Source organism: Equus przewalskii, chromosome 13, assembly GCF_037783145.1.
Source record: "Equus przewalskii isolate Varuska chromosome 13, EquPr2, whole genome shotgun sequence".
Taxonomy (NCBI): domain Eukaryota; kingdom Metazoa; phylum Chordata; class Mammalia; order Perissodactyla; family Equidae; genus Equus; species Equus przewalskii.
This window is the reverse complement of record NC_091843.1, coordinates 38,880,158-38,904,658: the sequence shown is the minus strand read 5'-3', so window position 1 is coordinate 38,904,658 and position 24,501 is coordinate 38,880,158. Positions and strand designations below refer to the sequence as shown.

The following is a 24,501-nucleotide window of genomic DNA, read 5'->3' as shown; positions in this document are numbered from 1 at the left end:
GAAAGCCTGATGACCCCAGGAAGAGCCAGAGGGTGCAAGGATAATGAAGGATTCTGTTAATCTCCCTTCCCCCATCTCCCCAAGAGCAGAGAAGGGGCATTATTTGGCTAGCGAGGATGAGTTTCTACTAAGAACTGAGCCTTCTTCAGCTGGACGAGAGGCCAGACCAATGGCTGCCCACTATGCTTAGAAAAAAATCACATTTCTTCCCATGTCTGTAAGACTTTTGATAATCTGGTCCTTGCCTACTTCACATCCTGCCACTTTCCTCTTTGCTCATTATGATCCAGCCCCACAGGCTTCTCACTGTTCCTGAAACACACCAAGGCCTTCCTTGACTATCCTAACCAAAACAGAAGTCTTCCCTCTGCCTACCACTCAGTCCCTCCCTGTCCTCTTACCCTGCTGGATTTATCTTCATATCATTTAGCAACCACCAGACTGTATGTTAGCATTTATTGTCTGTCACTGTACTAAAATGTAAGCTCCATAAGGGCAAGGACTTTTTTTGTTGCATTGTATCCATAGTACTCAGAACAGTGTCTAGTACATAGTAGGCTCTCAATAAATATTTGTTGAGTGAATGAATGAATGAATCTTCCAGCTCATCTCCTTAACTCTACAATGCACCCCCACAAATAGGAACTCTTAACCCTTCTTTCCTTCTCAAGTAGATGGCATTTCCAAAGATGTTGGCAACAATATCTCCCATCTCACATGCTCTGCATTGTGACCTTGACTCTCTCCGCATCAAGAGGTGGGGTCTATTTCTGCTGCCCTTGAAGCTGGGCTAGGTCTCAGTGACCTATTTTCATATGGCAGGAGTGATGCTGCAAAACTTGCCAAGACTGGGCCTTGGAGATCTTCAGCATCTCCCTTCACTTCTGGGAAAACTCCCTCTTGGAAGGCAACTACCATGTAAGAGACCACCTCTCCAAGACCACCATGCTGTTAGGGACCCCAACATAGCCATGTGGAGAGAGAGAGAGACCATATGAAGGAACATTGAGGTGCCAGACATGTGAATGAAGCCTTCGGGCATCTTCTATTCCAGACTAGCCACCAACTGAACACAGCTGAGCACATGACTCCAGCTGATGCACTGTGGCATGTAAGACCTTCCCACCAGAGCCCTGCCTGATTTCCTGACCCACAGAATTGTAATCAAGTAATGTGACTATTGTTTCTTTTACACCATTAAGTTTTATGCACCATAAGATAAGCTGAATGCCTCTCTTCAGTTTCCAGTCCCCAGCACTCCATCTTGTCTCCTTCTCCACGGGGCTGTTGGGCAACAGCTCTCTCCTCGGTCCTCACCTTTTCTCTGCCATGATGCTAATCCTCTGCTCCTCTCTTTTCCCAGAGGAAGAAGCATCCTCTTAATCACAGCTAGCTCTCAGTTGTATTCTTGATCTTCCCTACCGCCTCCTGCCCAGCTGAAGTCTGGCTCCTGAACTCTGCTGCAATTGTTCTCTCAAAGCTGTGTTAATTTGCTCTGGTTGTCAGACCTGTGAGTCTGTCCTCTGTCTTCCTTGCCTCTGGCAGCTCTGTAGCCCAGATGCTGCCTACCGCCGGCTGAGCCATAAATACCTCCTCCCTTGACCCCCTTTGCATCACTGAGTGTCTGAATAACTTGCCCGGGAGATGAACCATTTTTGTTTTCTTGCTGAAGTCTCCTCATGGGAGAATGACTGGTGTTCTGCCCTCGACATCCTGAGGAGGTAGCCGGGAGGGCTCTGGTGAGCCAGGTGGTCCTGACACCAGTCTGGCCCGGAGATCTTGCTTCATTGGAAGCTCCGTGAGGGCAGAGGTTCTTGTCTGTTTTGTTGTTATTATTGTATTCCCAGTACCTGCTGTAGTATCTGGGACACAGTGGGTGCTCAAAGAACAAACTGTTGAATGAATAAGATGGAGCCACAGCTTGGGGCAGTCAGTGTTCAATGCATGCTAGGGACATCAGGTGTCCACAGGGAGAAGGGCACAGGCCCAGAGCCCGCCTCTGAGTACACAGGTGAGTCTTCTGGACTCTGGTGTCCACAGAGGTGGATGCCCCAGAGTGACTAAGACAGAATTTCCTGGCAAACTGGGTAGGAGACACTGGGCCAGATTTCGCATGATTTAGAAAAATTAAAAAGTGATGAGCCAACATTAATTGAGCATTTATGATGCACCAGACATTGTTCTAAGTGATTTTCATGTATTAATTTAATCCTCACAATGATCTTATGACATAGACACAATTATTAGCTTTTTTTTTTTTTCCAAATGAGAAAACTGAGACACAGAGAGGCTAAGTAACTTGTCTAAGATCACACAGCCAGGATGTGAACCACCCAGATAGTCTCTCTCCAGAGTTTCATCTGTATCAACCAGCAGTTAAGATGTGAGATTTCTTACCTCTGAGAGTTGCAAAGCAAATTCATACTGGTTACACCTGTTTCTCCACTAATTACATATTTAATATTATATATACATACATGTATAATATCTATAAAATTTTAATAATACAATAAAGTAATTCCAACAGAGCAGATTAACGTTAGAAATAGAGAATTGGTTTTTAGTGATGGAGTATAACAACTTGGAGTGGGCTGTGCCTTGCCTGCCACCCGGATAATATGCAGCCAATCCCTGAACTAGTACCTGCTATGGACCAGAACAGTTCCTGAAAGACAGCATTTGTCCCATGCTAGTAGCCCACATTTATCCAGTACTGAGTATACTGGAACTTTATAAGGCAAGTATTATCACCCCCACGTTAGAGATGAAGGAGGAGCCAGGTTAAGTGATTTGCTTAAGGTGACCCCAGGCTGTCTCTCTCCAGAGCTCATGATTCTAACCACTACTCCATATGGAGTCTTTTTTCCACATCATGTTGAAAGGTCTGTTTTTCAGCAGAAACATGCATTCTTGGATTATCTGAGAGGGTGTCAATTATTTCAGGAAGAAATCTTTAACAACCATGTAAGGAACCTTCAGGATATGTGTGCACTCTTTGTAAATATAATAACCAATTACAATTATATTAGAACTTTTTCTTTTCTTTTCTTTTTTTGCTGAGGAAGATTTGCCCTGAGCTAACATCCATGCCAGTCATCCTCTATTTTGCAGAATGTGGGCCACCAGCACAGCATGGCTGCCTACAGAGTGGTGTAGGTCTGTGCCTGGGAACCAAACCTGGGCCACTGAAGCAGAGTGTGCTGAACTTAATCACTAGGCCACAGGGGCTGGCCCATAATAGAACGTTATATACATGTGTTTGTCCCCCACGCTGATAGTACACCATCAGTTTTCTCTGGGCAGTGGTCCATTATCAGTGGAGGATCTGTGACTGGTGCTAATGGATTTGGTTGTTGGAATGTTGTCTTTATAAATCCTCCCTAACAGGTCTTAATTTCACTAAATTTCAGCCTGATGTTCACTGAAAGCAGCTTTCAAATTAGTGAACATTTAACATCTCCTTTTTGCCCATAGAATGAGGGTCCTTATTAGAAAATCAAGTGTTATTTTGTGTCCACTGAAGATAATCTGGGGAAACCAGGTAAGAAGGGGTAGCTGAGGATCTGGTGAGAGGTTTGGTATCTCTGAGGATCTCGCTGTGTTAGTTTATACAGCCAGACCCCTCCTCATTTCTGGCACTGCTCTGCCTTCACGCACAGGGCTTGCGGACTTGAGCAAGAGCTCCTGGCTCTGCGGGTTCACTTGTCCCCCTGCCCCCCCACCTCCCTTCAGGAATTCCTCTGGCAGCCTGCTAGGCAGGGAGAGCTGGTCTTAGCCCTGCCGATCCCAGCACACTGTGGTGGTTACCAACAGAGGCTTTGGCACCAGGGAGGTAAGCTGGAGTTCCTGGTCTGTTTTTCACCAGCTGCCTAACGTTCAGTCACTTGCTCTCCCTCTCTGGGCCTCGGTTCCTTCCTCAGTAAAATGGGGAGAACATGACTATGAGGATATGACTTGCACATGAAGAGTGGGACATGACTCATACTCAGAGAGAGAGAGCTAGCCTACCCGCCTACCTTCTAAGCAGCTCTCTGAGTCCTGCTTCTTCTCTCCTTGTCCTCCACACAATCCCGCCCCCATCCACTGTGGGCCCGGGGCTCTGCACTGCTCCCTCCTACCACAGAGTCCGCCAGGCTCCTAAATGCCTCCAATTCCCTTCCTCCCCCATATGAAATCTCTGTGAGGGCAACTTAGGGATCTGAGTGATGCAATTTATCCTATGGTTGGTAGGCCAGACTCTCACAGAAGCTTCTAGGTTGAACTTGTGCCCTGGATTGCAAAGTCCTGTTTTTTACCTCCAAAATATCAGTTACACAAATTCCTTCCTTTCGTGAACATATCCGCCACCATTAGGCTCTCTCACCTCCCCCTGGGCTCCTCCAGTAGCATCTTGGCTAGTCCCCCTTCTCGTATACAGCATCAAACCTTGCTCCTAGAACTGTCTTATGCAAGCAAGGCAACCTACAGTCATGACATACCACTGACTTGGCCACAAATGTGTAAAAAGTTCTGTATTGCACAAGAGCCATACAAGTCAACATGGAAAAGATCAAGGCTCCAGGATGGCAATGCTAAAGGCTATTGGTGGTGTGGTGGTGCGTGGCTCTGGGCAGGGAGAATTCACATAGAAAATGCTCACCTGCCTAGTGACCAGAGGAATGCATTTTAAAATATACGTAAGATAGTATTTTACATCTACCAAGTTAAAGGAAGAAATCCTAATAATACCTAATGCTTACAAAGTACTGGTGAAACCGGTTCAGTTGTATGACACTATTGACAGTGAAAAATAGTTTAGTCCTTCGGGAAAATAATTTTTGCAAGGTGTTTTGCAAGTATTTGTGTCCTTTGATCCAGTAGCCTCACTCCCAGAAATTCAGTTGTAGGAAATAACAGAAAAGGAGGAAAGAAGGTGATATGTATGGAGAAAATAATAAAATAAAAAAATATATAAAAAGTGTTTGCCTGTAGAGAAGATACAAACAATGGTACATCAGTCTTAGGCTGGAAGGCCGTATGCATCAGCACGCCCTCACAGCCCACCGCAGCTGGCCCCGCTTCCCCAGCCTGCTGTGTTTCCTCCAAGCCCAGGCCCCTGGCCCCTACCTCATATTGTGCCAGTCTCCTCTCTTCCCGTGTTCCCTCACCCCGACCACCCCGACCATCTGTAATTCTCCAAACATTCTCACACCTCTGTGCTTTCCTCTACTGCTTCCTCCGTCTGGAATGTCTTCATTCCCCTTGTCTTTTGAGCTCTGCTCCACCTTTTGAGCTCTGACTCCGAGGCTGCCTCCCTTTCCTCCATGAAGCTTTCCCACGTCATTTTTGCCTGAATTCATCTTTTCTTTCCTTGTTGGATAAAAGGCTGAATTTAGATCTGTGTAGCCCTTCAGGCTGTAAGCTCCTGATGGCAGGGGCTGGGTCTTACTATGTTTTTAATGTCCACAGATTTAGCTGATTATAGGTGTCACATGATTATTCCCTCCTTCAAGCTTGCAAGTCTGCCTGTTCAGAAAGAGCTAACACCTGTCAGGAGGGGAGCAGGCAAAGCAGTCAGATGATGACACAGCAGACAGGTTTATTACAGAATAATAAGTATAAAAAGATTAACTAATTTGTCATTTCTTCAGGATGTAATTTGGTGACCAAATTATTACTAATGTCACTAATCAAACAAATTTTGTATTTCAGTGACCTTTCTTCTTTTTTTAAATAAAATAAGGCCATCAGTCATGAGCTGATTTCCTGTGGACTCAGTGCCAATAGTTGTAGGAATTCAAGACTGAGACAAGTAATGCTTAAGATCCAGTAACGCACCGTGGGCTCCTTTCCTATTTATCTCCTTTGATCCTGAAGAGAACCCTGAGAGTTTCCTCAACAGCTTTTAGGACTGCATCTCACCTGGAACGTGGGATTTTCTTGTATTTCAGAAAAGTAAAAACTGGAGGAAAACTCGGGTATAGTGTATTCATTCATTCATTCACTCATTCACTTATTCAATAAATATTTTTGTGAATCTTCTACTTTCTTGGTCTGCTCTGGGCCGGGAATACTGTGGTGAGCTGCTGCCACCGAGTTCACTGTGTTGGGGGAAATAGGCAATAAAAAAGTAAACAAAAGAAACAAATGGTATTTCCTGCAAAAGAGGGCACGGGGACAGAGAGTGGCTGATGAGGGAGGGAGAACATGGCCACATGTCAGTAGTGCTGCTCATTCTCCAGGCTCCCCACCGAGATGAGCCTGAAGTTAGGCTTCACCCATACTATGTCTTAGCTGAGCTTTCCCTGCCCTGTCCTGCTTCTGCGGATAGGGTGGTCAGGGGTCTCTCTGAGAAGGAGGCAGTTGATCTGAGTTTTGACTGATGAGAAAGACCCAGCCAGCAGAGATTTGAGGGGAAGGGATCAGTAATTTCCCTGGGGAGGGAACTAGCACTGAGCGTTAAGAACAGAAAGGCGGGCAGTGTAGCTGGAGGTGAGTGGGCAGGAGGGAGCTGGGTGCGAGGTGAGTTTGGAGAGGAAGGCAGCGGCCGGGCCATGCAGCACCTGCAGACCATGGTTAGTAGTATGGATTTGAAGCACTTTAGGGGCAAGGAAATGTTGGTGACCTGCCAAGATCCCTTTAACAGTAAGGTGCACCCATCGCAGCTATGGGGGGTGTTGGCTGCTGAGGGCTCATAGAAACACCATTCTCCAGAGATTCCCTTCAGCCACTGGGAGCTACTTCGTCCAGAAATGCCTCGGAGGTTATGCCCTCACCTTGAGGGCAGCCTGCAACTAATGACTGATACAAATGTACAAAAGGCCAGTCCCTTTGCCTCAGTCTGGGGCCTGTCTGCAGTGCTACTCGTACTCCAGACTCCCCCACGAGATTAGGCTGAAGTTAGGCTTCACCAGTACTACGTCTTAGCTTCTTTTCCTGCCCCATTGTGCTTCTGCTCCTTCATTGCACGTTTCTCCTAAGATAGCTCAGGAGATCACTTGCACAAGGACCCATGTTTCAGGCTCTGCTTCTAGCAGTCACGATTATTAGACTGTGAGCTCCCTGAGGGCAGGGACTATTTCCTGTCTTGTTCACTTTTAGATGTAAGATTTAAGAGGGGGCATGCCACAATCTGATTGCTTAAAATTCTCTTGACTGTTGCTTGTGTGTGGTGGGGAGGAGGGGAGAGGAGAGAGGGCAGAGGTAGGTAGATCAGTTGAGGCTATTGCAATAACCCACGCAAGATATGACTATGGTTTGTATTTCCATAAATTAAAGCATCTCTATTCAGCAAAGATTTGTAGCATCTATTAAGCATCTGTTTCTTGGGGACATTGGGATATATGTTCCTCCCTTGATTGCTCCTCAAATTCCTCTCTTCTTGTTAACCCCCGCATCAGGATGTAATAATAATCAGGCTCTGACTATCTTAACAAATGCAGCGCATGATGGATATTACAATAGTTACACAAGCTAAGCCTACATGGGTTAGGAAAGATGACAGCCAAGAAGAAGAAAAATGCTTTAAAGGATTATCGTTTCATGCAAATGTTTTATATTAAACAAGCTAAAGAATAGGCAGCAAAGTAACCAAAGGCAGCAATGGTTTTCTGCCCTGTTGTGACATCTCATACCTTGAGGATCTGAAATCACTCTTACAAATGTGCACCAGTATCTGCTCTTCAGTGAAAGTTGTGTCGAGTGATTCACAGGAGGCCTGAGGGAGGGCAGAGGGGAGGCATCAGGCACTCTGCTTTTCCCTCTTAAAGCTGAGCCAGGCAGGGTGTGGGGCCAGGCCAGCAACTCAGGCCAGTGAGTGGAGGGAGCACTTCTGAGACCCCCTGTGGAGTGCTCTGAGGGCCCCTCTGGAGGTCAAAGGCCCCATGCCTCTCCTTGACTGTGCAGGGCCACCTGGGAACCACAACCTCTCTTCTCTAAGACTGCCATGCCAGAACCAGTGTTAGGGCTTCTGTGGAGAGTAGAGCTCTGTTCTAGAGTTACACACCCCAAAGGGACACAGGTCAGCAATGGCGGGAGTGGAGATGATGGCTCTATACTCTGAGACCAGCTTGGGACCTCATCTGAATTCTGTTATATGGATTTTTAATCACAGGGAGAATTACAGATATTTGGAGTTCATTAAAGCCTATGGCTTCACACTTTATGCTCATGTATTCATTTACTTACACGGAGAGAGAACATGACGTTATGTGTGGGGCAAGTACCGTTCTCGTTCTCTGCCTTCAGACACCAAGATGAATGAGGAGAGGTCCCACCTTCTAGGAGCTCAGTTTTACAAAATTTAGAATCATCAGAGAGCCTTTAAAAAACAGTCCCTGGGCTGCCACCCAGAAGAAGTGGATTAGAAACTCCACGGGTGGGGCACCACAGTGGTGGTGTTTAGAAAGCTCCCAGCTGGTTCCATTTTGTAGCCAAGTTTGAGAACTTTGTTCTGGACAGATACAGTGAGTCTGAGTTTGCTCTAAGCTTGAGTTTGCTCTAGAGAGATGCATTGCGTCCTTGGAGAACTCTAATCCCTGCCCTCAGGGCTTTACAGTCAAGGGGGGATGGCCTAGATCCTGAAAACCCTCCCAGAGATTCTCAACAGGGGGTTATTTTGTCCCCACTCTTTCCCCCAGGGACATTACAGACCACGTCTGGAGATGTTTTTGGTTGACACAACTTGGGGGAAGGATGCTACTGGCATCTAGTGGATAGAGGCCAGGGATGTTGCTAAGCATCTAATAGTGCCTAGGACAGTGCCCACAGCAAAGAATTATCTGGCCTAAAAGATCAGCAGTGCTGAGGCTGAGAAACCCTGGTTCAGTTTTAAGGGTGGTTCTGCTTGTAAAACCAACATGGCAAACAGCTTCCATTAGCTGACATTTATGCACTTTCCATGTTCTAGCTACATTGTGTGTTAATAAACATTGATTATTACTTACTAGGGGCTATTATTTGTTCCCATTATACAGATAAGACAACTGAGGCCCAAGATGAAATAACTTCTCTAAAGCCACATATGTAGTAAATGAAGGATGTGGGATTTGAACACGTGCAGGCAGGCTTCCAGTTACAACACTCTACTGCTGCTCAACAGATTCTATTTTTCTTCACCTGAGAGTTTTTTCAGGCAGAAAAAGGATACATGCATACTTGGATTAGTCCTTCTTAAGATTTGCTGCTTGAAAGAAACAAAACTTCTTTTCCTATGCAAAAGATAGCCCAGCGCCTCTGAGCTGAGCAATTAATGGACACTGATCATTTTGTGCCATGTGGTCTGGCTATGGCCACGGAAGTGCTGAGAGGAATCCCCGAAGAGGTTGCTGATTGATGCTCTTGACAGCAATGAATTCCAACAGCGTTTGGCAGCTACTGGGCGTCCTGTGGCGCAGTTTGGGGTAGTGCCTGACCAGCCAGACTGTGTTTGTGACAACTCTGATCTTCTTAACTCTGAGCATCTGTTAAAACGATGCCTCAGCAGGAAAACACAGTGGGAGAATGTCTGCTCAGAGCATGTGAGCGTCTGACTGGCCTCTCAGACGTCCTCTAGAGAGCCATGGTGTCCCCAGGTCCCCTTTGCTCACTGGCCCTGTACTCTGTGCAGACAGAGGAAATGGAACAACCCCAGCAGAGGTCGTCTGCCCTCTCTAGTGTCCCTGTCCGTGGTCATTGCACTAGGGTGAGGGGTTTCAGCCAATGCGGCATGTTCAATGGGCCTCATTGTCTCTCTCAGCACAGATTTAGGTCAGGAGGCTCTTGAGGGTTGAAGCAGTGTCCACCTTATGTGGGAGGCCCCTGCAGGCCAGCAGATTAAGTAACTTGTCTAAAGCCACATTTTCTTTTTGGTGAGGAAGATTGGCCCTGAGCTAACATCTGTTGCCAATCTTCCTCTTTTTGCTTGAGGGAGATTGTTGCTGAGGTAACATCTGTGCCAGTCTTCCTCTATTATTTGTGGGATGCTGCCACAGCATGGCTTGATGAGTGGTGTGTTGGTCCAGGCAGGGGATCCGAACCTGTGAACCCTGAGCCGCTGAAGCAGAGCACGCGAACTTAACCATTACACCACTGGACCAGCCCCAAAAGCCACATATTTACTAAGTGGAGAATGTGAGCAGGCCGGCTTCCAGCCATAACACTGTATTGCTACCCACTAGGTTCTATTTTCTTCTCCTGGGAGTTTTTCTAGGTAGAAAAATGGGCCCATTTATGGCATGGTGATTTTTGGAAGAAAGAAGCAAAGGGCCTTCTTCTGGGGTTGGAGGCTCTAGCCCAGCTTTAGACAGAATGGTGATGTGGGTGGAATGGTCCCCCCACGCCTCTCCCCTCCAAGATTGCCCCTCCCTCCTTGGCATTCTTCTCTGAGGGGAACCTTCTGTGTGCTGTGACCTGTGGGCATATTTTGTGCACTTCTGGGCCCCGTGTCTATGAAAGAATCTGAAAATAAAGTTGATAGCAGGGAATTGAGGTTCACAAAGGGCTTTGACTTGGTGTATTACCATTTTTGGTAGAGATTTTCCATTTTTTATTAAGAACATAGGCTATCGTCGGAGAATTTACAATCTCGTCTTGGGCGGGCTATTGGATCTACTGTTGAAGTCTCTCTTCCATCTCCCACAGAATTTTTCCAGAACTTTTTATTTTCAGGCTGCCTTCTACCTCAGAGGGTAATTCTGCTTCCTATTTACAGAGAAGGTGAGGCTATTAATATGAATTCCTTTGGCTTTTGTCCTGTTGGTAGTCGTTAGTGCTATTGCCAAATAGCTCCATTTTTCTCTCCTTTCAAACACATGGCAGGATTGTACTTCCTGGCCCCTCTCGTGGTGGGTTGGGTGATGTGACTCACTGCTGACAGTGAGTTGCAAGCAGAAACGATGTGTCACCACTAGGTAAAAGCCCCTGGTTGCTGGTCGAGTCCCCCCAGAACTGGATTTCCCTTTGGCAGGGTGGAAACGTTTGAGACGGTGACTATTCCAGCAGCCTGGGTTCCTGAGAGAATTCTGTTCCAACATGGAAATAGGATGAACAATAAAAACCCTTCTTCTGTTAAAAGCCACTACAACTTGGGTTTTGCTTGTCAACACAGCATAACTTCACTTATCTTGATTAATATACTGCCCCTTTTGCCCAACAAATGTGCTGCATCCCTTTTGTCTACTAGTCTTCTCAGAGGAAAAGCTGTCTCTCCATCTGTCCTAATCTTTCCAATCGCTCTCATTGAAGTCTTTCCAATGGCTTCCTATTGTTCTTTAAAAATGAAAAAGAAACAAAATCATCCTTCAGTGTGATCTCCAGGCCTCTCTGCAGGGTTTGGTTCCTGTCTGCTGCTTTAGACTCACCCCACGTCCCACTCTTCCTCATGCCTTCCAACTTGGCCACATTCACCTTCTTTCAGTTCCTCTTGTATGCTATATTTCTTCTCACCACAGGGTCTTTGAACATGCTTTGACTATGTTCTCTCTGCCAGAATGTCCTCTCCACCTCTGGTTAACTTTAATCTGAGCAAGCACGAGCTCCTCATGGAAACCTTCACTGACCTCTCTGATTAGGTCACATCTACCTTTAGAACTTGTAATGTCATGTTCTTCTCTTTTATAACACTTTCTTCAATTGCAACATTACCGTTTGTTGCTGTGAAGTTTTGATTAATATCTGTCTTCCCTCTGATGGCTGACACTGTGTCATTTTTATTCACCACCATGTCCCCAGTGATTAGCACAGCATACTAAGTCTCTCAATGAAAGTTTGTCAAACGTGTGAACGAGGGTCTGCAACCATGCTGTCCAGTTTGGTAACCACTGGTCACATGTGGTATTGAAATTTAAATTAATTTTTTAAAATTCAGCTCCATAATTAGCCACATTTCAAGTGCTGATTAGCCATATGAGGCTAGTGGCTACCATATTAGACTGTAGAAAATACAACATTTCCATCAACACAGAAAACTCTATTGGATAGTGCTGGCAGGATAAAGTCCAAGTACCTATGCGTGGCATGTAATGCCTTCAAGGATCTAGTTCTCACAGGCTTCCCAGTCTCTCTTCCCCACAGTGATACAGCCACAGGGAAACACTCATCCCTCTCTAAAGATGTTCCCTCCTGAAACGTGCCACTCTTCCTCAGGCACCTGTGGCTTCTCACCTTTCATCTCTCTCTGCCTAAACTGTCCTCCCATCCAGCACCTCTCCTCCTTTAAGCCCCATCTCAAGCATTTCCACTTCTGGGAAACATTTCCTGAGGTCCTGAGGTCCAGATTGAGCTGCTCAGTGCTTCCTCTGACCTCTGTGCTGCCCCTTCCAATTCCTACTTGCCCTGCTCAGACAGGACCGTAATCCTGTGTTCGCACATCTCTCTCTCCATTGCTACACGAACCCCTCAAGGGCGAGGCCTGGGTCTTGGTATTCTAGTTTCTCCAGGGCTCAGCACAGAGCTCGTGGTATAGTAGATATCACGAATGTTTGTTAAATGATGAGTGAGTAAATGAATGAAAGTCACAGGGGCTATTCCTTTGTGCAGCAGTGTGAAGAGAAAGGGAACTGTGTTATTGAGTAGGGCTAGAGAAGATCCTCCCCGAGCTCTGCATTCATCCCCCCTTCCATGGTCCTGTCCCAGATCTTTATTCCATGGGAGCCTACCTCACTGAGCCAGGAATCACCCAGGAGCCTGGCAGAGTCAGGAAAGGGTATCTCTGAAATTCCATGGTCTGGAAGCCTTGGTGGAGTAGAGCTGTTTTTTTTTTTTTTTGTCAGGAAGATTGTCCCTGAGCTAACATCTGTTGCCAATCTCCTTTCTTTTTGTTGAGGAAGATTGTCCCTGAGCTAACATCTGTTGCCAATCTCCTTCCTTTTTGTTGAGGAAGATTGTCCCTGAGCTAATATCTGTGTCAATCTTCCTCTATTTTGTATGTTGGATGCCACCACAGCATGGCTTGATGAGCTGTGTGTCAGTCCATGCCTGGGATCTGAATCCACAAACCCTGGGCTGTGGAAGCAGAGTGCACCAACTTAACCACTATGCCACCAGGCCGGCTTCACTTGGAGCTACTTCTTGAGGAGAGTGAGTAGTATATCATCAGTTGGAAAGAAAGATGACTGGCACCATGATTATATCCCTCAAATCAAGACACATGCCAAGATGCAAGAACTGGGGGCCACCTGGAAGTCTGAAAGAAGTAACTGCTGTGAACTCTACTTTGCTCAGCTAGTGAAGTGCAGAGGCTACTGCTGCTGCAGTCATAGCCTATCTGTCCCCACCTCACCCACCACACTGATGGCTCTTTGAGGGCAAGACTGTGTCTTATTCTCCTTAGGATTCGTGGCAGCTGATCACTGTCTGAAGAGCTCATAGGCAATGGCTGTTGAACTAACCACCTTGTTGGTGATATTGCCTGATAACAGACATGCTTTCTGCAATGGGAATAATATAATTTTGGACAAAATATTCCTATGTTTTCCTTTTCGCCTCTGATTGGTAGCAGACCTTTGCGTAGTTATGTCCAAAGGGGCCTCCGTCTCCTCTACAGGCAGAATTAAGGCCTCTGTGATAGCACAGTAGGACCTTCTAGGTCTCTTTGTCCTACTCTCCTTTGGCAATTGAGCCTGGATGACTCATGCCCAGAAAGTTCTTTGAGTGAACAGGAGAGTCATTTGATCCTCATTAAGGCAGACCTGGAGTCAGGAAGAAGGAAGAGAAGATAGAGAGAAAAGAAAGGAAAGTACCATCCCTGTAAGCCTAGAAGTGAAGAAGTGATAAAGAGGACAGAGAGGGAGGGATGAGAGTAAAGTGCCCAGATGTGTGTCTTCAGTTAGCCAAGTTAGTACCAAGGATTGTGTCTGGGTCTCTGTGACTGGTCACTCAGCAATGACCATGTGTCAGACACTGGACCCCCTTCATGGGTGCAGCCTGGGACCAAGTATACTTCGACCAAGTATACTCAGAGACTGGTTGGGTCTTCCCTGTTGGTGGGGCTGGAAGTCCTCTAAGCATTTATTTAGGGTATATATGCAGGTGGTGAAGAGGGCCTTTAAGAAGGATATTTAGGCATGGTTCCCTGGAGACAAGAGAGAGTAGAAATGGAGAGGACAGCAAGATGTCTGTTACTTAAATTGGCGCTGGAGGAGAGGACCATGACCTGTATATATATGGAGGCTGCAGCCCAAAGCTGAGGGGATTGTTTTCTTTATCTGTGAGGCACAAGTAGAGTCCCTTCTGAGCTTAAGTGTGACTCAGCGTGGGGAGAGAAGCATCCTTGCTTCTTCATGAGGCGATCTTGGCTTCTGAAGGGACTGTGGCCTGTAAAGGCTGGGATGGACTGAGAGGGGAAACAGAAATGTCTCAAGTAATGTGAACACTGACTCTAATCCAGTGCAATGTGTGTATTAATACTGCCTCATTTATACCCGCAGGCTGGTGAGGCCTGGGGCTATTTGAGGCACACATACTTTATCCCATTTGATTTTCATGATAATCCTATGAAGTAGGCATTATTATCCAAACTTTATAGATGAGGAAAGTGAGACACAGAGAGGCTAAGTGACTTGCTCAAGTGACCCCATTAATAAGTGGTTGGACCAGGATTAATTTCAAAGGGTACCCTCTTAGCCACTTCTCCAACCCTGTCTTCCAAGCACAATGGTTACCATTTCAGATGACACATCTGCCTGGATTATTGGTGAGGCTGAGTTATCCTCTTAAGGCAAAAGTCATGGAGAACCGCCATATCCTCACAAGGCCTTTGGTCTTTTTGGGAGGAATTTTAGGCTGTAAGGACAATGTCTTTACCCACGGGGACATTTCTAGCATTCTCTGGGGAGATAACAAAGGACAAGCCAGGGAATGTCTCTGGGGATAGAGGACCCATGTAGCAAGGGGGACATCATTGTATGACAGCAATGATGCTTCCCTGTGGAGCTGCAGAGAACTTTGCAGTTTCTGGAGCTTTTCTTCTCATATCAATTCATTTGAAAGTTCACAGAAAACTCTGTGAAACAAAAACTTATAAGCTCACTTTACAGATGGGGAATGAGACCCAGAGAGCTTCAAAGACTTGCTCAAGACTGCATGGCTAGTAAGTGTAAGAATCATACTAGAAATCTGGTCTTCTGAGACCCACTTCTTGATTCTTTCCTCTTTACCAGGTGGTCCCTTGTGTCACAGTGGGATAATTGTCTTTATCTAATGGAGGCTGACATTATGACTGAGCCAGCCAAAGGACCAGACATTAGGGTGGTGCCTGAAGAGAGGCAAACATTCAAATGAAGGACATGATCCAGAGTACAGTTCCAACCACAGAGCAGTACCCGCTTCATTCAGATCTATGCATTTCATAGATATATAGGCTGATTTTACATTAGAGTTTCCCAAAGACTGTTACATGGAAAACTACTTTCACCAGATGCTTCATGAGAAATAGAGTTCTGTGGTCAAGTAATACATCTTGTACCCTTCATAAAGTAGCAATGCATATTAAAGGCTCTATATTGTCTTTAAGCAGAGAAATCTGTTTTACTCTGCTCAACTCGAGGTCTCCAAATTTATTTGAGCACAAAACCTTTCTTGAAGGTCACACTTAGTAGCTGCCCACGAAACTGCCAAGAACAACTAGTTTGCTTTAATCACTGAATTAATGGTTTGCTTTGATATCGTGTTGGCAGAGCTTTAGGAATTTTTTATGGTTTTATATTCCAGCCTTAAGACTCATATATGTATCAGGTATAAAAGCCAATGTATTTGTAAATAGGCCTTGATGCTAGTAATTTCATAACTCAAAGACTCAGGATTAGATTGTGCCCATGTAAGCATGCTAAACTTCATAAATTAAAATTGAAATCTCATTATAATATTAATAAACCTTTTAAATATTAGGTATTTTTGCTGGCAATTCACGATAGAATAAATGTCAAGGAAAACTATGAGTTTGTCTGCTGCCTCATGGTGGTATACATGGTTTGAGAGAATTTAACCACTGGAGGTCTTTAAAATGAGCAAGGCTGACATTTTATGCAGGTCATTTATCATCTTCCCACCTGTGGATTGCCGCAGACACTTGACATCCACGATGGATATTTCCTGAGAACTTTATGACTTCTCTAATTGGCAGATACCACTAGAGTAAATAATTTTCCTCATAAAACCTTTTTATTCTGACCTAAAGTGTCATGTTCATGGAGTGCTTCATTCTTTCTTCTCATTCATCACCAGGACTGTTTTGTACTTGGTAGTTGACAATGAGAGGGAACGTGTAGCTATGAGGTGGTGGCCAGACTTCTGGACTAGCTGACTAGTTTTGCTAAGAGATTTGGATTTATGTTTTGGAAAAATGGTGAGTGCCTGCATTTCATGGGCTGTTGGAATTGCTCATAAATAGCCAAAACTGTGAATGTAAATCTGCAAATGCCAAGCATCTCATGTTCTTTGGGGTTTCAGAGACATCCTCACCTTTTACCCTGTGTTGGGAGGCAGGAGGATACTCTGGCTTGGGGAAGGAAGGAAATGTTTGTGGTTCTGGAAACTCCAGCTCATCTTTATCATTGCCAAGCAGTCCCCACAGCAGGGTTTGTCTGCACTCCAAGGCCACGGACATCTCACCAGCTTCAGGAAGGGATTGCTGGGCTTTGATGAAAAGCCTCAGTGAGCTCTTGGCATAGGCTAAAAAATGATTTTCCCTGAGCTAAGAAAATAGGATTGTACTTGAAACTGAAGCCTGACTCCTACGCTCCCATAACTCTACACTTTTGAAGATTAATCTAAGGCCACTTTTCCCAAGGTTTATCAGTTTTATCTGTGGGACTCAGATCTTTGAAAAAACCTATTTTTCTTAAATTTTTGATTATTATTAAAAGTAGAAGGACAGAAAGACTTTTTCAAACTTGGAAGCTCTAGATGAACTCCACAGATATAGATGTCTGTTGAAGGATGGTTCACCCCACACAAATTAAGATAACCAGGCAAGAGGAGAAATGCCCAGAGGCCAATTTGGGGGCATTGAAAATACCCCCAGCACTGACCCAGTGAAGTAGTGGGAAAACAAAAAACCAAAACCCTTAAAAACTAATCAGCCATCCTGCTTATGTGGAAAACACGCTGATACTTAAACACATGGATCTTTGGAGTGCTGCAGTTTTTATCAGGATGAATGACGTCATCTAACATAAGAGCAAATTCTGAAGAAGCCAGAGTACATCCAAAGTGGAAACATAATTGAGTTTTGCTCCTTAGGACCTCAATCTGACCAGCCACTGAGGTTTGAGGGCTACCGGGTGCCAGTGGCCATTAAAGACACCTTGAGGTTAGTTGAGGAGGTGGGACGAACTTACTCTTGTGAAAGTCTACTCTAGCTTCCTACTATGGACTTTTGTAAGCCTTGGGAGTGAAATTCCCCTAAGCCTCCCAGAACCATGGACCCTACAAAGCCTCTACCCTAAAACGTTTTCTACACAAGGCCCCAGGCACACAGAGAAAGCTCAATAAATTCTTCTGAAGGAGCTGAGTAATAGGTTTCTCATGAAAACTTGGGGATTGGCTTGCTAGCTAATGGGAATACTCACTGTGACATTGTCCTTGCCAGTGCTTTGGAGGCTGCAAATCTTTTTTTCCCCCAGGCTCAAAACCTGTTCATGGAATGGAATGACTATCATCATACCTCTCTTTCTCCTGATAGGCTGGGGGTGAAGGGAGGGAGGTGGTGAGAGGGGTTCTGAACAGTCTTGCAAGGCGTGCAGCTCCCTGTCTAGAGAGAATTCCGGTAATTGGCGTTGTCTCTGTCACCTCGCGGGAACATAAAGTACGCATGAGCACAAAGCTGGGCCAGCAGCTCTGTGAGGTGGGAAGGCCAGGAGAGGTGGGGAAGCTTACCTTCTTGACTTCATATTTAATGGCGAGTTTGATCCGGCTCAGACTCGGACGGTGGTGGTCGGACCAGACTTGGAAGTTCACATCACCATTTAAAATCGCTTCCACCTCTTCCGTGTCTCGGCATAGGTCCAGCACGCCCACCACAAAATCCTTGCATTGCATAGATAACTTCCTGTAATCATTCTAACAGAATAAAGAGAAATCAGGGGTGTGTCACACTGAGCCCCACAGATTGGCTTGCCCAGCACAGCAGTGTAGATCGGCAACTGTCCACGAAGTGTGAGCATATGGAGTGCACTGGAACCAGGGGATGTGCTGGATCCAGAAGGCAGGGCAATTTCTCTTGACACAGCAACCTAGAGGACATCTTCTCTAAGCCAAGATTTGTAAAAGTGTGCTTCACGGGCCACCTGCCTCAGAGTAATCTTGGGTGCATGCTATAACTGCAGATTCCGGGGCCCTGTTGCAGACTTACTGACTCAGAATTCCTGGGGATGAGGCCCAAGAATCTGTCTTTTAACCTTATTCTCTAAGTGATTCTGATGCCTACCAAAGCCCACCCTGGGCCCTTTCAAAGCAGCAGTTCTCCATGCCCATTTCTGAGCCAATTCTGAGGAAGGAGTGATAAGGAAATGCACTTTGAAGGCTGATGGAAACAACACTTCACTCATTTACTGCCAATCGCTAATGTAACTGCTCTGCACAGGAAGTTTACTGGAAAGACATGGCTGATATGCTAAAATTGGAAAAAAATGTACACAGGTGTGTTTTCTATGTGCCAGAGAATCTTCTTGTAAATTCTAAATTTAAAAATCAAATGTAATTTAAATCCAACAGAATCCTTTCTTACCACAAATCCTTTTGTACTGCAAATCATGGCTCCTTAAATTACTCACCTGTTGAATAAACATCTTTAGTACTTGACTTTTGTTTTGTTCTGTTCTGTTGTTTTAATGAGTGGCCTCTGGATCTCTCTCTTCTCTTCCCTAAGCATGCCTTTCTGAATTATCTTTAAGCGGCTGACTTCCTTTACTAGTGACATACCATTTTCTCTCTCCCCTAAAACAGACTGCTTCAGCTCCAGATAAGAGCCAAGATGTCAGACAAAAGAATGTTTCGTGTCACCCTCAAACCACTGCTCCCCTAAAATATTTTCCCCTAGAGGCTTCCTTATTTGTTTCTTAGTTGAAACGAGTCTATTTAGCAGTGGCACAAGAGCCAAATGTCACTTTCAGTGTTAATCAAAGTCTACAGCCCTCAGGCTGGTTAAGTAGTAGTTAGTAAACAGGAGTGCAGTTTCGCTTTTCTAGACCTGGATTCCTCAGCAAATAGGTGGGAGCCTGGCAAACTTCGGAAGCTCAGCCATTTTTCTGAATTAGGGATTCTTGTCTCCTTCCAAAGCTGCTACATCAAAATGTCCCTTTGCATTAGAGAGAGAAGTAAATGCTTGTTTGCTAGGAAAAGGAAAAGAATCAAGAAAATGTTTTCAGACAAGAGTGGCTGCCCTTCATTTTTACATATAACTTAGGTAGAAGAAGGGAGTTTCAGAAATGCTGGGTAGAAAAATGACCGCTCAGCTGGGGCGGATTGTCATGGAGAAAAACTCAGGGAAGATAACTTGGAGGATTCTAGATTTTGGCACCTAGGGCAGAGCTGGATGGTGACGTGAAGAGCTGTGCTCTGTGCTCCTCCATCCCTAACACCCACTCATCCCCCTCACCCACTTATCCATTCATTCGTTCACTCATTATTGAGGGCCTACTATGTAACAGGCAATGAACAAGGCAAATGGGGTCTCTTGAGTAGTGTGGGGGTAGGGGTTAGGAATGCACTCTCAGGATTGCACAAGAACAGTGCTAAGCAAAACTTGCTCAGAGCTTGTCTCAGATAAGATATTCTGCAGAGCCCTGATGAGCCAGAGGTGGGAGACTTAAGAGTCACTGGGGTCAGCAAAATGGACGGTTACTTCATCACGTGGACCCATTCAACTCTGGTAGGCCTGCTGCTGTGACTCAGGTTCCTTGAATCTCTGGCCCCCACCCCACCAACTTTATTGACTTTTTCTTGAGAACGAAGAGTCTCTAACTATTGCCTATTCTTGGTAAAACAGACAATGTTCTATTGACTAGACAGGACCTCATCTCTTGGTGGAAACCTCTGCCTAGAGCTGAATGCATAGATGGATACAGAAGGGAAGCAGAAAGGGCTTTACCTACTGCTTGGCCCAAGCTCCCCATGTCAAGAGCAAGTCAGACTGTACTGTCCCAAAGCCTCTGCACATTTCTGGGTTCAGCACAGTTTAGAACAGAAGGTACCATTTCATTAGAGACTTTCACTTCCCTGGGCTCTTTTTCAGCTAGCCTGGCCATAAAAAGGGGAGACACACCAGAGCAGCCAAAGCATGCAATTTGCTTTTTGCCTTCTGCATTAGACACTCCAGTTGGAAGGCAACAATTCTACAGATGACTGGAAGGGACAGAGAGAATCCGGGCTTGCCAGGAAGATGGAGGTGACATGGACATGAATAGCTGCTGATGGGAGGGTCATGGCCAGCCCCAGGCTTACCAGGGAGAGCCAGAGGTGAACATCTCTGGACAGTTATGATGATTATGCTTTATTGGGTCAACCTTGAACTTAGTGAGCCTTCCAAGCCACACTCCTCAACTTTAGTTGGAAGTGGATGAGACACCTAAGACTTCACAGTTGCCTTTTAAAAATAATTTAATATCCTTACACACTGCCAGTCCTGATGGATGACAGATGTTCTACCTGAATCATCTCACTCAATCCTTATAAAAACTTCATGATGGAAGGACTATCATCATTCCCAACTTATAAATGAGAAAACTGAGACTCAGAGAGATAGACTAACAGGCGAATCCACTTTTCCATGTATTAGCCACTTACTCCTCTCTGGGTCACTCTCTCACCTTCCTTGAACATTTTAGCTCCTGTCTCACTGTCACTCTCCCAACATTACTGCTGTTGTTATCTTGCTGATTTCAATATCCAGGAAGATGACCCTCCCATTTCCCTACCCTCTCATTTCCTTGACAATATCTTTTCCAATGACCTTATCCTCAACCCTAACTTAGCCACTCATTCTCTTAGTTACTCCCAATAACTGCAGCTCCTCCATGACCCCAACTTCAAGATTCCCTCTCTCTGACTACCACCTCCGATATGTCTAGCTCACTCTCTCTAGCAATCCTTTGATTCCACCAGACCTTTATGCCGTTGACCATACTGCCTTTTCACTGGTTTTCATCCCCTTACGTCTCTGTCTCCCTCCTCGTAGAGCTTATATTTCTTGGTCAATTATTATAATCATCCCTGCACGTATCACCAACTGTCTTGCCCTCTTCTTATCTCATCGTCCTCACTAGATAAAAGCCTGACATCAGCTGAGTCTAACTCTCCACCGCTCTGCTTCTGCCTCTGCACAGTAAATGCAGCTGGAGAACACACACCTGTGCTGATCAGGCATACTGTAAACTCACTACCTCCAACCTCAAGAAGTCCTAGTGCTCCTGGGCAATTTACTCTCCCTCTCTCCTAAACAAGTGTTTCATACCTTCTCTTCTTCTCAGTCTTCTAACACCGCCCCTCCTTCCTAATTCTCAGATGAGGACCTTGTTTCCTATTTTACCTGGAAAACAGAAGTCATCAGAAGAGAAGTTCCACATGCGTACACGGTTACATATTTTACCTACATGCATCTGTGCTCACGTACTCTGTTTTCCCTCTTCTTGCTGTGCATGAACTGCCCCTGCTCCTGTCTTAGGCCAACTCCTCCACTCGTGTGCTGGATAGCAGCCCCTTATGCCTATTCCAGGACACGGCTCCTGTAATCTTCCTTTGTCTATCCTGCATTGTCCATTTTCCCCTTTCCTACTGGCTCAGTGTACAAACGTGCTGCTATTCTCGTGTCTTAAAAAGGAATTTCTCTTGATCCCACTTCCCTCTCCAATTACTACCCCAATTTTCTTTTGCTTTATAGCAGAATTCCTCAATAGACCTGTCTACACTCATTGTTTCCATTTGTCCTCCTTACACTCTTCCTTATCCCATTCTATAAGGCTTTCACACCCACACTCACTACCTCCACTGAGACTGTTCTTGTCAAGGTCACAAGTGGCTTTCATGTTGCTAAGTCCAATTGTTGGTTCTCAGTCCTCATGCTGCATAACCTATTGAGTGCTTTGACATAGCTGACAACTTCATCCTCCTTGATACACATTCTTCACTTCGCTCTCAGCATAACATACTCTACAGTGTTTTTTTCTTCCTGAATAACTACTTTTTGTATTCTTTGTTGATTCATTCTTATCTCCCTGATGTCTTAATTTTAGAATTCCCCAAAGATGTGCCCCATTCTTTGAATTCTTCTTTTATTTATTTACACTCATTGACTCAGTGATCTTATCTAAGATCATTAGATGCCATCCAAATGCCAATGACCCCAAAATTTATACCTTTAGCTCAGCCTTCTCTCCTGAACTTGATACATATATCCAATTGCCAACTTGATATTTCCACTTGGATGCCAAATATCCACCCATATCTCATATCTTTATTTTTTATATACATTTTTGAATAAGCTTGTTCACTTCTACAAGAAATTCTTCTGGGATTTTTCTTAGAATTGTGTTAAGTCTATAGATTAATTTGGTTTGGGAAGAACTGACATCTTAACTATATTGAGTTCTCCAAACCATAAACATGGTATATCTCTCCATTATTTAGAGCGTCTTTGATTTCTTTCATTAGTGTTTTATAGCTTTCAACATATAGATTCTACATATGTTCTGTAAGACATATCTAAGTCTTTCATTTTTTTAGCTGTTGGAAATATTTTTAAAAATATTTGGTTTCTAATTGTTTGTTACTGTATGTAGAAATATGATTGATTTTTGTATGTTGACTTTATATCCTGTGACCTGGCTAAACTCACTTATTGGTACTTTGTAGATTCCTTGGAATTTTCTACATAGAAAAGCATTTATTATTGAGATGAATTTCCGGCTCTAACACAGAGGACAAACCAAAACCATTTAACAGGATATGTTCATATCTTGAATTTTTGGTGCTGAAGCAATTGTTTTGACAATACCAATTTCAGGAAATTATTAGTTTGCTTGACTTTAGTTGAAAACTCCAACTATCAAACTTTTCAACACTCCTGAAAAAATTACATTAGAAGAGAGAGTGAAGCTCATTATTCTGATCAGTCAAAAGTTAAATGAATTTCTCAGACTGATGCTGTGGAGACACCCACACAATACAGGATAATTAACACTCATTCCTCAATGGAGACCTTAGATATTAGATTAAAAAAGAGTGTGGGCCTCAGATGTATTCCCCCCTCTCCTCCCTCCAGAGACCCAGTAATGGGGCAGGAATATTTATTGAAAGCTCTAATTGAAATACAAATGGAGGTAGATAAACATATGTGTGCTTGCTGTAAACATAGGAGGTTTTCTGTTTTTGACATTTAGGCTGAGTTTAAAGAATGATTACAATAAGACTTTACAATAAGAGTGTTCTAAACATTTTAGTATTTCATTAAATGGTCACAATTACCCTATGAAGCTGATAGTATTATTATTCCCAAATTTGAGGAGGACTAAGAATTGACCATTGGATTTAGCAACTTAGAGGTCATTGGTCACCTTGATGGAAGCAGTTTTGGGAGAGTGGAGGACATGACTGATGAGGATTAAAGAATGAGAAGAGAGAAGAATTGGAGCCAGTAATATAGATAGCTCTTTGGGGGAGTTTTATTGCAAAGGAGGACAGAGAAATGGATTAAGTGGCTGATGTGAGAAGTAGGGTCAAGAGAAGCTTTCTTCCTCTTCCCGTCCTTCCTTCTTTCTTTCCTTCCTTCCTCCTCTTGATGGGAGAAACCATCATATTTTGTAATGATGGGAATTTTCCAGTAGATAATTATACTGATCATTGTGTATGATATCAGCAGATTGTTATATTAATCCAGTACTTCAGTAGCATATATGACAGAAGATTGGGTGTAGTGTAATAAGTGGAGGAATGAATTTAGATAGAATCACGTATCCTTTATCTATAGAAGGAGGCAAGGTCAAGTACAGAGGTGAGGATGCTAGTAGGTGGATGCATTGGTGATGGGAATTTATAGATATTTTCTTTCTATTGCTTCTATTTTGTTTTTCAGTGAAATAGGAAGAAAAATTATCAGCTGAGAGTAAGAATTGGGGAGGAGGTGATGGAAGTTTGAGGAGAAGAGGTCAGAAATAGCTTTTAGGAGAATTTAAGAGTGAGTGAATTAGGGAGACAGGATATGATTGCTGGAGAACAATAAGGTTCATGGTCATAAATTTAAAATGAAACCAGCCAATATGGTTGATTTTTTCTAATCACATTCACCTCCCTGCTTGCTGGCATGGAGTAGGTAGAGAATTAGATTTTACCAGTATTTTTGCCAAAGTGTACAACAAATCAAGAGAGGGGCAGAGGGATTGAGGTGTATGTGAGTGAGATTATAATGATAGTCCATGGAATTGAGGCTGGTTTGAAGGGACATAGGCCTTCCAGGGGAAAAGGAAAGTTGAAAGATGGTTAAAAAAGAAGCCCAAGTATATGTTGTCTACAAGAAGCCTACTTTAAATACAAAGTTGGCAGTTTCTTATACAA

General features: G+C 44.4%; 1 protein-coding gene and 1 long non-coding RNA gene across 3 annotated transcripts in view; one reads left to right on the top strand and one right to left on the bottom strand.

The window, feature by feature from the left end:
- LOC103554378 (uncharacterized) overlaps nucleotides 1-24,501 on the top strand; it is a 241,058-nt gene that overhangs the window by 19,662 nt on the left and 196,895 nt on the right. The window lies entirely within an intron of this gene.
- TRPC7 (transient receptor potential cation channel subfamily C member 7) overlaps nucleotides 1-24,501 on the bottom strand; it is a 132,270-nt gene that overhangs the window by 72,193 nt on the left and 35,576 nt on the right. For both annotated transcript variants that reach the window (XM_008525412.2, XM_070570943.1), the window contains exon 3: nucleotides 17,833-18,015. In XM_008525412.2, coding sequence (XP_008523634.2) covers nucleotides 17,833-18,015 — 183 coding nt within the window. The remainder of the gene's footprint in view (nucleotides 1-17,832; nucleotides 18,016-24,501) is intronic.